Source organism: Neodiprion lecontei, chromosome 4, assembly GCF_021901455.1.
Source record: "Neodiprion lecontei isolate iyNeoLeco1 chromosome 4, iyNeoLeco1.1, whole genome shotgun sequence".
NCBI classification, from domain to species: domain Eukaryota; kingdom Metazoa; phylum Arthropoda; class Insecta; order Hymenoptera; family Diprionidae; genus Neodiprion; species Neodiprion lecontei.
This window is the reverse complement of record NC_060263.1, coordinates 34,169,540-34,182,475: the sequence shown is the minus strand read 5'-3', so window position 1 is coordinate 34,182,475 and position 12,936 is coordinate 34,169,540. Positions and strand designations below refer to the sequence as shown.

Here is a 12,936-nt window from a genome sequence, read left to right as displayed (position 1 = left end):
GGAACTCCTATTCCGGGTGTCCGGGAAGTCGAGGGGGGCAGAACCGCGCGGCGCCGGCCCAGGGAGACCATAATGGCCTCCAGCGGGCCAATCGGATCCCTCGACGTCACGCGGCTGTGGAGGGGAGACAGCGGCGCGTCCAATCAGCGCTCGGCTCGGCTCGGTGGGCGGGGCGTAGCGGTGGCGCCGCGGTGGCGAGTTTCGGAAGCTCGGTGGAGCACGGGGAGCGGCCGAGGCTTCATTATGTATCATTATACGTGGTCGCAGCGAACGGTGTGCACTGCTGCAACAGTCTACTCGCGTGTGTCTCTGTCTCTGTCCACGGTCGGCTCGCCGAGTGCCAAACTGAAGGGGCGAACGGGAGATCGCGGTGTGCGCGAAAGAAGGCCTGAATCGACTCACGGTTTTCTCGACAAATTTGGAGTAAAATTTTTCGCGATCAAAGACGTTCGAGGCGACCGCGACGCCGCGCTAAACCACCTACGAAGGCCCCTGCTGCCCGTCGACAACTGCACCAGCTCTCGCTGAACCGTTTTGTGAATACAGTACGCGCGAGCACCTTAATATCAAAATTGCAGGACAATTATTATAAATGACCCGTAATTACGATTGTTCCAGGCGACACACACTTATTTACTCCCCCCGGTTTCTCGGGCCGCTGCCTAATTTAACCCTTGCTTCTGGAAATTCGTGTAATTCGGACAAATTGGTCGTATAAATAAATGCAATATATTACACGTACGCGAACAAATTAATCTTTTAGCGAACGGGTTCGTCCGACTTGTGATGTAGGTACGGCTCTCGTTAACGTGAAAACTGAGCGACGAACTTGCGAGAAAACTTGTGTGAGGATTTTTTTCAATCGAGTGTTAAAAATTTTTTACACCGTTTCATCGTCCGTGGTCGCTGGCCGTCGCCACATTTTGCCGATATTACGATTCCACCGCGATTAGGTCTTACTCGTTCTCCTCGCTTCTGCCAAAACAGTGTCCGTCAGTGACTATGTTTCGGTTCTTCGTCAGCTGTCCGAGTTCAGCCCTGACCAAAGATCCATCAGTGTCGAGCTGACGTTCGGTGAATAGACAACCGATTGTCTAGAGTGCTCCCGCAGGCCTTCTTCTCCAAGGATCGTTCGATTCTTCCAGAATTTCGGATTTGGATTTGACCATAATTTAATACCAACCCTCCCCGCCAGGGATGAGAGGAATACTAATTCAGTGACAATTAAAAATAGTTTCCACAACTTACGTATTGGTTGTTGTTGTCTAAATTCTTAAACCAAAAAGGATCTCGTGCAGTGACCGTTAAACTCAGTGATCGAAACATTATACAGATTCAAATAACAACGAATAGTATAATTGTTAATAATCAGTGTCGGTACAATAACATTAAAAAAAAAAAAAAAATACTCCAGCAATGCTCCAGAGTGAAAAGAAACCGGTGACGAAGCTTTTCTGGAAATAACCCGTCGATATAGCGGTAAGAAAAATAATCTCGTCGAGCTTCAAGTTCCCACCCTTGTACGAGGCATGAGAAGAGCGAGGACGAACACCGCAGCGTTTCGGACTTAATAAAAAAAAAGTGCGGTAGAGGCAGAGAAGAAGCGGTAAACCACCGAGCATTCGAAGCGAGACGAGGAAAACCGCGTCGCCCGAATAAGAATATCCGTCCTGCGGTAAATGCGCGGCCCTCGTCTGTCAGAGCGATTATCGAGGCGTAGTTGAGGCCCTGTTTGAGGCCAGCCCCAAAATTCGGGCCCCGAGCGGCATCGGGGCGTCGGCGACGGCGACGGCAAGAGGCGGCTGCGGCGGCGTCGGCCTTGTGTCAACGGTGGAGCGACCGGGAAGTACAACGACGCTTAACTTCACGGACCTGGGGAGCCCCTTCGGGGCGGGCGACCCGTGTCCGTCGAGCACCCCGACGCCGAACAGCATGAGCGGGGGCCCGTCGGGGGGCGGGGGCGGCGGAGGTGGAGGCGGAGGCGGCAGCGGCGGATCGGATATGGAGCAGCATCTCCACCACGCGGGTCTGGGCTCGGTGACGCCAGGGCCGGCGGGAAACGGGGGCGACAGCGCATCGAGCACGCCGGTTTCCCAATCGGGGAAGTCGGCGTTCATCGAGCTGCAGCACAACAACCTCTACAACCCGGCCAGCCTCCGGGGTGGCTATCCCGGGGGACACAACGTCCCCGGCTCCCATCAGTTTTCCCATCAGGTCGGATCCCTCGGGCACCAGGGATCCGCTCCCGGAGGCGGGAACCAGCAACACGCCGAAAGCGGCTTTCCCAGTCCCCGATCGGCCCTGGCCGGCTACCCCTTCGCCCCCATGCATCAGCACAACACCTACGGATATCACCTTGGATCGTACGCGCCCCAGTGTCCATCCCCACCCAAGGATGGCGAGTACCCGAACTGTAAGTATTTTATTCTTCCTTCGTGTCTGCGGCGTTGACGAGAATCTCGTTGGTTTAACGATCGAGCGGGATCGGACGGGAAATAATCGCGCTGAATCCAGGGATCGATCGACCTGCGGGTTGACGCACTCGCTGTTCCGTTCGCAGCGAATGTTGTACCTAACGCGCGAATTGATATCGTTTCATCTTCATCCTCGTTAATCAGACGCGTTAAATTATTTGCCTACCCGCCGTACAGAAGTGTCGGGGAAAACGAGTGAGTTAGATTCACGATAGCTTTTTTTTCCACAGAGATAAGGCTGGAGGGGATGACGAACTCGAACAATTTTTACTTATCCCTCTTCTCACTCGGATCTGGAAGATTCACGTGTAATAAAATTTAACATTTTATTAGATGTGGGAAATTTTACGCGGAATTGAATCGCGGCCAAGTGGGAGAGTTGTACGTGATCCTGGGGAGGCGAACTCGTGACAATCGGTCGTAAGGCTGCGGTTACAGGGAAACTAGCGAATCTAAGAGGAGTGAAAGAACAATATAAACGACCAGGATAAAAAACGAGAAGAAAGAAGGACTTGTAGCAAGGAAAAAAAAAAAAAAAACGTTATCTACTGAAATATGAAAAAGAATAACTGCCGTGAACGTAACGAAAGACGCAGTAGCGGATGACACGCGACGAGAAACGGCAGCCACTGCGTTATTTTTAACAGTTACAAGTGTCACCCCGGTATTTTTGTTTCTTCTTCTTCTTCTTCTTCTTCTTCTACTTCTTTTGTATTCCTCTTGAAACGGTAGCAGAGCGTCCGAGGTTCTCGATAGTAAAAGAGCCGCTTTCATCGTAAAAACTGAGACATTTTTCTGCTCTAACTTGTGTCCCAAAGTAAAGATGAAACCAGGAAGAAAAGAGAAAAAGTATGTATACATAGGTCAATAAAATTTACGACCTGTACCAGGGGGGCCAAATAGCAATGATTTATTAGACATTCGTCGTGTATATATCTATAACAAGTGCGGAACACAAGGTTCCTCAAACTATTCCCAACGGTGGCGAGGAGGCACCGATAGAGTCGTAAACTTTGCGGGGTTTCGGTATGCTAATTTGCGCTAGCCGGGCGAAAAAGAGGCGAAAAAAGAAACGGATACCGTCGATATCTGTAACGGTCAGGTAAAAACTGAAAACGCACAATACGTTTCACCGACCGTGATTTACACTGCAGGGAAATTTCACAGAGCCGAGATAAGACCGTGACGAGGACGAGTCGCGCGGAATATTCCTGGAGCGTAATAAGGCGCGGGAAAAAATTTCGGTACCAGACAGGAATTGCGAGTTGAGAATTGAAGAAAAGAAAAATGTTCGCGGCAACGTGATGCACCCATTAAATATTATTCGAGCAACATATAATCCGCTGCGGCAATCTCGAGAGGGTTCGAAGTCTGGAGTGCGCGATTTGCAGAATTTACAACCCAAGACTTGCTACACTTACGGCGTATTTAGCTGCTCGTTAAACGTACTTGCAGTGCGATGCGCCGGCGCAGCTGGTCGAGATTTTTAATTTTTTCTCTTACGTCTTCTTCCTCGGCTAAAAGACGCGCATCCGCGCGTTGAGCTCAAATCGGTGTTCCAGCGGGGAGGGAATAAAATGGCGAGAAATTGTTGAAAATTATCTCGAACCAATCGAGTCGAGAGTCGAGCGGGTATAGTGTAATTTTAGCGGACGACGTAAAAGAGGCACTAATGATCCAGCGGCGCTGGTCCGTTCATCGTCGACCTACTGTTGCGAGAACAGGAAGTAGACGAGGCGGCGTGCTTTATACGTACAAGCTAGACATAATGAAGAATTGAAAAATAGTTTACGTATTCCGGATAGTCACATGACGGCGCATTGTGCGACCGTCGAGGAGCAGGAGGCGGGGGAGGAAAATTTTCCTACCTATTTACGACTAATTAACTATTTCTTAGTTCCGCGGCGTGTGTATCTTCCACAGGTACCTGCCTTATGTATAACGCGACATGAAACTTGGCAGAATTTACTGCACGCAGAGAAGTTCGAGCGTATTACGCCGGATAAAATGAGAAAAAGGGTGCCCGTGTAGTTTTCATACCGTATCGACTATGTGTAAGGCTCAGATCTACGGTGAATACGCGGGTAACTCTTGCCTTACACTCCGTCAGATATTCATGAACCCCGGTGGCCATGCGATCGTCTTACATACGCCGACCCGTCGCATCTGCATATTCTCAAAGCATATCGCAGTTTATTCTTCCCTCTCCCGTCCCGTTCCCGCTTCACCTGTAATTTCATCCCTCTTTGCGTTCTTCCGCGCCCCTGTGCGGCTCTCGGCGTCGCGAACTTCTCTTGCGAGTATCTATGTATCTGCGTAACTATATTTTGACAAATTGCGATACTGACAAATCAAAAACACATTCGCGCGGTCCGAAGGAATAACCAAGCCGCGATGTTCCCGGATCACGAAGAACTTGCGGAGGGAAAAAGTTTGTGGAAGAGTGCGTTGGTCGTTCGCTCGAAAACACCGGAGTTTCCTAAAGAGTTCGCGGAAAGCGTTCAATGCCATGATTACCTCGTTGCAACTGCACGTGTGAACTTCGAGATTCGTTATCCGGCTATCGTACACTTTCGATACTTCCATCCGTAACAATCGCGCCGGTTATCCGACGTGAGATCATTTCGAATTAGCATTGAATATATGAAGACTGAAAATATGAGCCGTAACGATGCTCATCTATTACCTAGCCTGCCTGCGCTTCCATTGTTTGCCCTTTACCGCATACTAATTTGTCCCTATCGTAAAAAGTAATTTGTAAAAGATATAATTACAACGAAGATATATTCAGGTATCACTTTTACTTGTCATCGCGTCAGCTGATTCGGAACGTAGGTACCTACCCACGCAACACCGCCAAAATGGCGAAATTTTCATCATTCGTACTGTAACGAATGAAATATTTCTTATCGCGCGATGAAAATCAGTATACATCGTCTCCACTCACTCAATGCACCGTCGTAAATCACCAGATTTTGATGTTCAATTAGCGTTTGCCCGGCTTTAAGCACGGAAATATCGCTGCAACAATTTGACAAATCCTGCGAATCAGCGAGCGAATTATTTTATTGTTTCTAGTCGTGCAGTTTTTGTTCACTACTCGCATCGGCTATCGCCTCGATGTTCCGTAGCCGCAGTATTTCGTATTGCCGACATAATATCGTGCCCTGAAAGAGGCAAAGGACGTGAAAATCTGAATGGCGAGAATTCGGCTTAACAGAATGCGCTTTTGGAAGTCCGACATGATCCCAGTCCAGTTTGGCTCAGGGGTCATTCAAAAGCTGCTCCGAATTAGTCCCGCAAAAACTGAGACAATGGAATTTGGATCGTTCGGTGGTTGATTCTCCTCCGTTGGTTCGCAGCAGTCGGCCGTCCCTTCGACGAGACTTGCAGGATGATGGATTAGGTATTAAATGGTTGTATTTACAAGGATTAGTCGGGCCCGGGTTTTCAAGTCTACCTGTTCCTCGGTCGCCGCTCGGACGAAATTCAGGGCAGATCCTTAAGCTCCGGGTGAAAATTTGCCTCTGAACGCTTTGTGAAGTGCTTTGTGGCGAAAACCGTGGCGACATTGAGAAATATTTCATTCCTCATAGTTAATAGGAAACAATGCAGCGCAGCACACGCTAGATTTTCTGGTTACAACCGCAAAATTCACTTTCATTTCCTACCCAGAGTTATATTTTCTTTTTCCGTTATCCTAAAAAATGGAAATGGTTCGGGACTGTACATAGTGTAAAATACACCTATAGTAACGTGAAATAAAAATTTCTCCCGTTGCGCTTTTGCAGTGCTGCAGAGCATTGTGGACTTTCGTGTACCTACGGCGTGAATATTGCGCGATGTGTCGTGTCGCTGTTGCTGTCACACCCAGTTTTTAATAATTTTTCGTACACCAAACGCATTCGCGTGTCATGCATGCGTTTGTTTATTTGTCAAGTTAATCGCGCGTGCACAATATTATTTCACGGTTACGTCACGGTAGTTAATTACCCAAAATGAAAATCGATTCCGGCCGCGTTTCTTTGCTCCAGTGACGAGTTGCGGTTCGGGATTCGGGTTAATCGATCGCCCTTTGCACGATTTCATTTCACGCCTCGCGCACAGATTCCTGTCCAACTTTTCCTGTAGCCACAAACCTGCAGCTGCGATGAGAACCAGACCCTCGGTCCGCAAGCCTCGAAATATGTCAGATGCTTCGGAACGAACTGCTTCGAAATTCACTTCAAGGATCAAATTGTCCCGGGAGCTGTCGTCGTCGAGTATTGGAGATGAGGTCAGATACTCTAATTTCGAACCCTATATCGTAATGTAATACAACACATACAACATTATGTTTTGCGACACAACCGGTATAATGTATTGTGCCTCTAAATACCGGAATAGAATCAAGCCGAGTACCCATACTTGTACGGCTCCTGCGGTAATAAACTGCAGTTATATGACGGTATACGCCTAGCATGGTACTTGTTCGAGCAAACCGCGAACACGATTTAATCAGTTGACTAATTAATTACCGCTCATCACGGAATTAGCACGTGCAATTACCGAGATTATAATGTTGCTCTTGTTTTGTAGGTACAAGCTATTTGTACACCGTAAGTCACCCGCTATAATTCCATATTCGTCCGATCCGTTGTACCGCCGTTCGTTCGGGTAACAAGACTTACGTTACAATACAGCTATAAGCACGAAAGTGGATGGTGACGTTGTTATTTCGCGCGGGATTTTGCACACGCACTTGAAGCTTTTGCCGAATCGTAACGAGCGTGCGATTTTTGAATTTAATTAGATTCTTTTGGGATGATCCGTCCCCTCTGAATTTTTGCTCAGCGATTATTTTCAATTGTAGAAAGTTTGACGGTTGAGAAGTAATACTTTTCAAGTGTTCGTCAAATCAAAACAATCGTAAGCCATGGCGATTTTCTTGGAGTGAAAAGAATTGAAAAAAAAAAAATTACAAACAAGAGTTCAGATGAAAATTTTTCCATTTCGATCTGGTTGAAAACGGTACAAATAAAATGGCAAATAACGCATTCGATTTCAATCTGTAACTAGTCGTTTTATGTAGATAATAATTTTTTATTCTTCTACTGGATTAATTGATTTTTTTATCATGTCGGTATCGTTGAATTTTTCAAGATCGTACTGATATTGATTTCAACAAACAAATAACAATATTGAATCGATTATTATGAAAGAAAAAATTTGTTCCGATAAATTTGTGTGAAACAGTTTTGTTAAAGCAATTAGCCGTTGAATTCCATCGTGGAGTGAAATTAAGCCAGTCTGCTAAATTTTTTAACTGTTTTAAACCGGTTTGAAATGATCATAAACCGATATCGAAGCTCTTGTTCGTAATTTAAATCTCTCTTTTTTGCATTCATAGCAGAATCGCCGCAGGTTAAAAAGGCAATATATCGTAGGAATAAAGTATTGATTTTCAACTGTACAACCTCCCTACTCATTGTATGCATCAAAAACTATTCTCCTCTGTATCTATTCCACAAACAATAATATATTGCACCTTGCTGCTGAATTTTTGACTTTGAAAATACTTCCATTGTGCCAAGCCAATTTTCTGAAACAATGGGACAGGCGGTGGGGCGCTTTGGGCCCAGTGGGGGTTCCGGGCTGATGGGGCGAGGGCCTTGGCCAAGTCAGACTTGGCCTTTTACCGTCACGTGTCGCTCTTTCTCGTGGTTAGTTAATTGTCAACGATATTTTGTACGAAAAAATTACAAAAAAAAAGAAACCTTGAAATTACGTCGTCGATCGTATCTTTTCTCCCAGACGGAGTCGAGTTTCGGAGACAAGAAATTCAAGTTCATATAATTCGATAAGAATCAATTGATTCTAATCGTGGCTCAATGAAAAACAGGACTAGCTATGCAGCCGCGGCATTTTACAGCAAGGGAAAACTAGCTCATGATAGGAAAATTTACGGTTATTGTAAATACGAGACCAGTTGTATAGTACATAAATAATAGTGTATATAACTACATGAAAAGTTTGGAACCAGTTACGCGCTGTGACTTAGAGGCAATAAATTCGAATCACGTGATTGATAAATTGAACAAGTACGACAAACAGTGCAGCTGATTGTCTCACGGTTAGCATTGAAGAGAAGTAAGATAAGATCATGTGCCGAAAATTCGGAATTTGACGAACAACGTTGATCGAGAAAACTCGTGTTCGATATACCTGAAATCAATCTTTCGAACAAATTGCAGTATAACTTGATAAAATGAATTCAGTGTCAAAAATGCATCTAAATTCAACGGAGAAGGTTCCCTCCTTAACTTTCTTATCTATTACCAACCGTCGTAAAAATGTTTGACAAATGTATCAAGAAAATGTCTACCTTCGTTATTGCGTAAGAAATTAATTGACGCGCCTACGACGGATATTTAAGATGTTTTCGTGAATCGTTAAGAGTAGAAACTCAGAGTCGTAAAATTCTTTCCAACGTAATATCCAAAGAAATTTGTTAATAACATACTAATCCTCGTGACACATAAAATATATAATATAATATAACACGCACACGTGGGAAGAAAAAGCTCGCACATACAGGACGAGTCGGGTTCTAACGGTGGCACTAACCTAGGGAGGAGGGGAATAATGGGGCTTATGTAACCTAAGAATTGCATGGCTGCCTGCAACGTACGAGTGTACATAACCCGACGTGTGTATACGAGGAAGGTGAGGGCGGTGTGTGGGACACAGATAGACGAGGAGGAGGAGGAAAAGACTACGGGCCGGTTGGCGGTTGTAAAATTTCTTATCGAGTTCTGGTTCCACGCGCGCACACCCGTATGTGTATTTTTTGCCTTCTAAGTTCGAGCGCAATTTCAAACTGTATTACGTTTGTTCACACGAGCTATTATTCTTACCCACTGATCGTAGCAAACGCGGCGCGCGATTTTCCCCTCGCACCGTTGCTCTGATGGAAATAACGTCAAGTAATTAGCCCCGATCAATTACCATGTAAATGATACACACGGTTCATTTTTACAACCTGAATGAATGAATGAATGAATGAATGAATGAACGAATGAACGAACCAGCGTTAACGTAGTCCACAGCTTTATAATTCAGTGTTAACATTTAACCGGTACTTAATTAAATTGGCAGAATAATTTATGCCTGGGTTGGGTATACGCGTATCATATACACACACGCGTATGCATTCGCGTATGTTCAATCTCGTTTCGCACGTCGTATAACCTGTAACAATGTTGAACAACTGTTGAAAAAGTAAAGACACTGGAACGAAACTTCCGTATGTTCGTTGCGTTAATTTTCTCCGTTCGCGATCTTCGCAGCTTTCTCTCTAATTCGGGGACAGCTTTTTTTAGAAACTCAAACTCGGCTTGAGACCGGAGGAAGAATAGCCGAGTTCGCGAACTTGGTAAAGAGCCGAGAAATTAAGGGCCTTTGGCGCGAAGTTGAGGCCGCTCGCGGTTAGCTGTTAACTCTTGGCCAGACTGACTCTGGGGCGAGAAAAATTTCGAGGGTTGATGTAGGGTGGTGCCTGTTCGCAGACCTCTCCCCGTTGGGCGACAAGAGCGGCTCCCTGGTGGACGAGCTTGGCGGTGGTGGCGGTGGATCCTTGAGGAACGGAAAGGGGAAGAAAATGAGGAAACCAAGGACGATCTACAGCAGCCTTCAACTACAACAGCTTAACAGGAGGTTCCAGAGAACACAGTACCTCGCTCTTCCCGAAAGAGCAGAACTCGCCGCCAGCCTTGGACTTACGCAGACACAAGTGAGTCTAGTCATTTTTTGCAATTCATTCGAAGAGGTTTTCGGATAGGAATGAAAATATGGGAGAAGCAATGCGACGACTGTAGTCGGTAAAATCAATCTTGGCAGGGTAAGGAAGCAAGAGTTCGAACATACTTTCTCAGGAATTAGAATTAATGAAAATCTATAAAGGAAATGACGAAATTATAAAAATAAAAATTATAGGTGCAACAATAACGATTTGACAATTTTATATTCGGGACAATGTTTAGTTATGTTAAACAAAATTGAACACAACCTACGAAACGTTGCATCGATACGCAACCAGAAGGATTACTCAAATTGTTCTGAACGTAATCCTTTTGTGCAAAAAAAGTTTTATACCACAATCAGAAAGATTCCGTTGTAAATACGAAACCAGATGTGCGGAGTGAAATCGGTTTGTCAGGACTGTGATCGCATTAACAAGTGTAAATAATTTCTTAGTATAGAGCAGATTATTCCTATCAATTCGAACAATCTGTCGAGCAGGGTGAAATAACCTTTTTTTTTTGCATTAAATAATACTGTCCGATGAAAACAGATGTTTATCTCCGGCGGATAATCAACAAGTCATTGTTTGCTTGGATCAGAATATTAGATTTTCTCCGCATAGCGAAGCTGTTCCAAACATCAAATTTTTTATTGCATCGACATTCCCCAGTCTTTGTTGGATATAAAAAGTTTCACTTCAAAATGACCGAAAAATTCTACAATAAATTTGATTTTCGTGACATGTATTTGAAAATCGGCTTTACGCCCCGATAATTATTTTTGACCGGCACTCGAGCGGTCCGCGATCATCTGGCGGTTCAAGACCAGGAGCCGAGAGGATGAATCGTAAATATCGGCGATCCCCGAGGGGCCGTAACGAGCGTAATGCGGCCCCAGGTGGTCGGTATTACACACCGCGGATAAACAGCTGAGCTGATCGTCTCTCGCGCGAACCGGACAATCCAGAGTCGGATGACCGCGCTGTTCCGTATCGCGTACGCATGTTCCGAAATTTATAGCCACCTTGTTAAATCGCCCTTCGGCATCCCGGAGAATGGCGTAACTCTATCCGCAGTCGGTGGCTGGTCAAGGCGTGTCTCTGTCTCATCTGTCTCGATAATAACGACAGATGCTCCGGTCATCTATATGTTCGGGTTACAATGACCGTGCGATGTCGGGGCTAATCTCTCTTCGGTCAGTCGGAAACAAACCGGGGCCTAAAAGTGCGGGGGAATTAATTGCACACTTATCGGTTCCCTCGTTAAACCCGATTCCTGGGGGGAACCGGGTGATGCTTGATTCGTGCTGAAAACCCAAGGTTACTGTTCAAGTCGACGAATCGGCCTGAATCATAAATTCGTAAAAGAGAAGAAACCGTTTTAAATGACCCCAGAAGCGTTTCTTGCGACAATGAAGTCGTGCATTCGTGTGTCGGCCTTAATTTTAACCTTATTGACGTTGCTTGGAAAAATGCAGACCTAGTGTTGAAATTTGGTCAAATTTCCTTAATCACCCATCGCAAGAGGTGTGGAATTTTATTGGTGGATTATAGAGCAATGCAAAACAGCTGGGTCGATGATCAAAGCCTGCAGTCGGAGGTTACGAGGGCTGGCTGAACCCGCGATGTTAATAGCCGCGTCGGTCGTCGAGGAAAGAAAAAAAGGGTTCGAGACCGGATAATTCAATTAATCGAGAACTCCGGAAGTTACTCTTAATACACACTGCGACGCGTAATATGTTGTGTGGACGTGGGGGTTCGTCTTTAGTTGTACAACATGTTTAAAACCAACGACCGCGTACGTATGAACGGCGATGATCGAATTCCAAACTCAGCTGGCCTACTACAGGGCATTGCATGGGTCCGATGAATACAAAGTTGGAAAAAAGCTTTCGGAGCTTCAGTTGGTAAAGTACAGTTACACCGCCACCGGGAAATTGTAAGGAAAATTTGTTTTGGGATGAAGAGAAAAAAAAAAAAACGGATAAAAAAAGGAAAAACAGGAAGATATTGTTTGCGATTAGACACAAGAGGGCTGAACAGGGCCTGACTGTCGGAGAGACACAATAGACTTCTTCGGTCTTTGCGGAGGCCTGTCGAATCGGAATGTAGCCTTCGGCGAGAATCCGCGTAACTCCGCTCATCCTTCATGGTATTATAAAGCAGAAGAAGAAGCCCGGTCGCAGGCAGTTTCCACGCCGGTGGGACGAAGAACGGCAACAACAACAACAACAACAACAACAACAACAACAACAACAACAACAACGACAACAACAACGACAGCAGCAGCAGCTCGAACCTCGCGGTTCTCCGCGTTGCCGGCACCTTGTATACCCGCCTCTTCGTCGGCGAATAACCGCTCGCCATCAGAGTCAGCGTGCGAGGTGCACACAGGAGGTACCATGAATAATCTGTAATCGCCCAATCAACCCGTTCGACCGAGAGCCAAGAGCTCGTTTCTTGTCATCCACGAGCTATCTCTGAGCTACTGGCATGGTGCTTCCACGAGCTTTTTTCCCCCCATCTCTTTTCGTAGGCAGTTATTTTTTCTCGTCGTCTCTCTCTCTCTATCCCCCAATTTTTCTTCTCGGTATTTTATATTACATCGTTATTATGCCTACTCGATTCATTCCCTCGTTGTATAACTTCGATAGTTCATCGATTTAATCGGCCATAATAGGT

At 45.7% G+C, this 12,936-nt stretch overlaps 1 protein-coding gene across 2 annotated transcripts in view; it reads left to right on the top strand.

The window, feature by feature from the left end:
• Positions 1-270: 270 nt before the first annotated feature.
• Positions 271-12,936, top strand: part of LOC107221417 (homeotic protein distal-less) — a 57,059-nt gene continuing 44,393 nt past the window's right edge. Inside the window, exons 1-2 of one of the 2 annotated variants that reach the window (XM_015660402.2) lie at positions 271-2,413; positions 10,022-10,245. In XM_015660402.2, the coding sequence (XP_015515888.2) occupies positions 1,933-2,413; positions 10,022-10,245 (705 nt within the window). In that variant the 5' untranslated portion in view covers positions 271-1,932. Of the gene's footprint in view, positions 2,414-10,003; positions 10,246-12,936 lie in introns of both variants that reach the window. The other variant, XM_046736587.1, reaches the window with a different exon arrangement.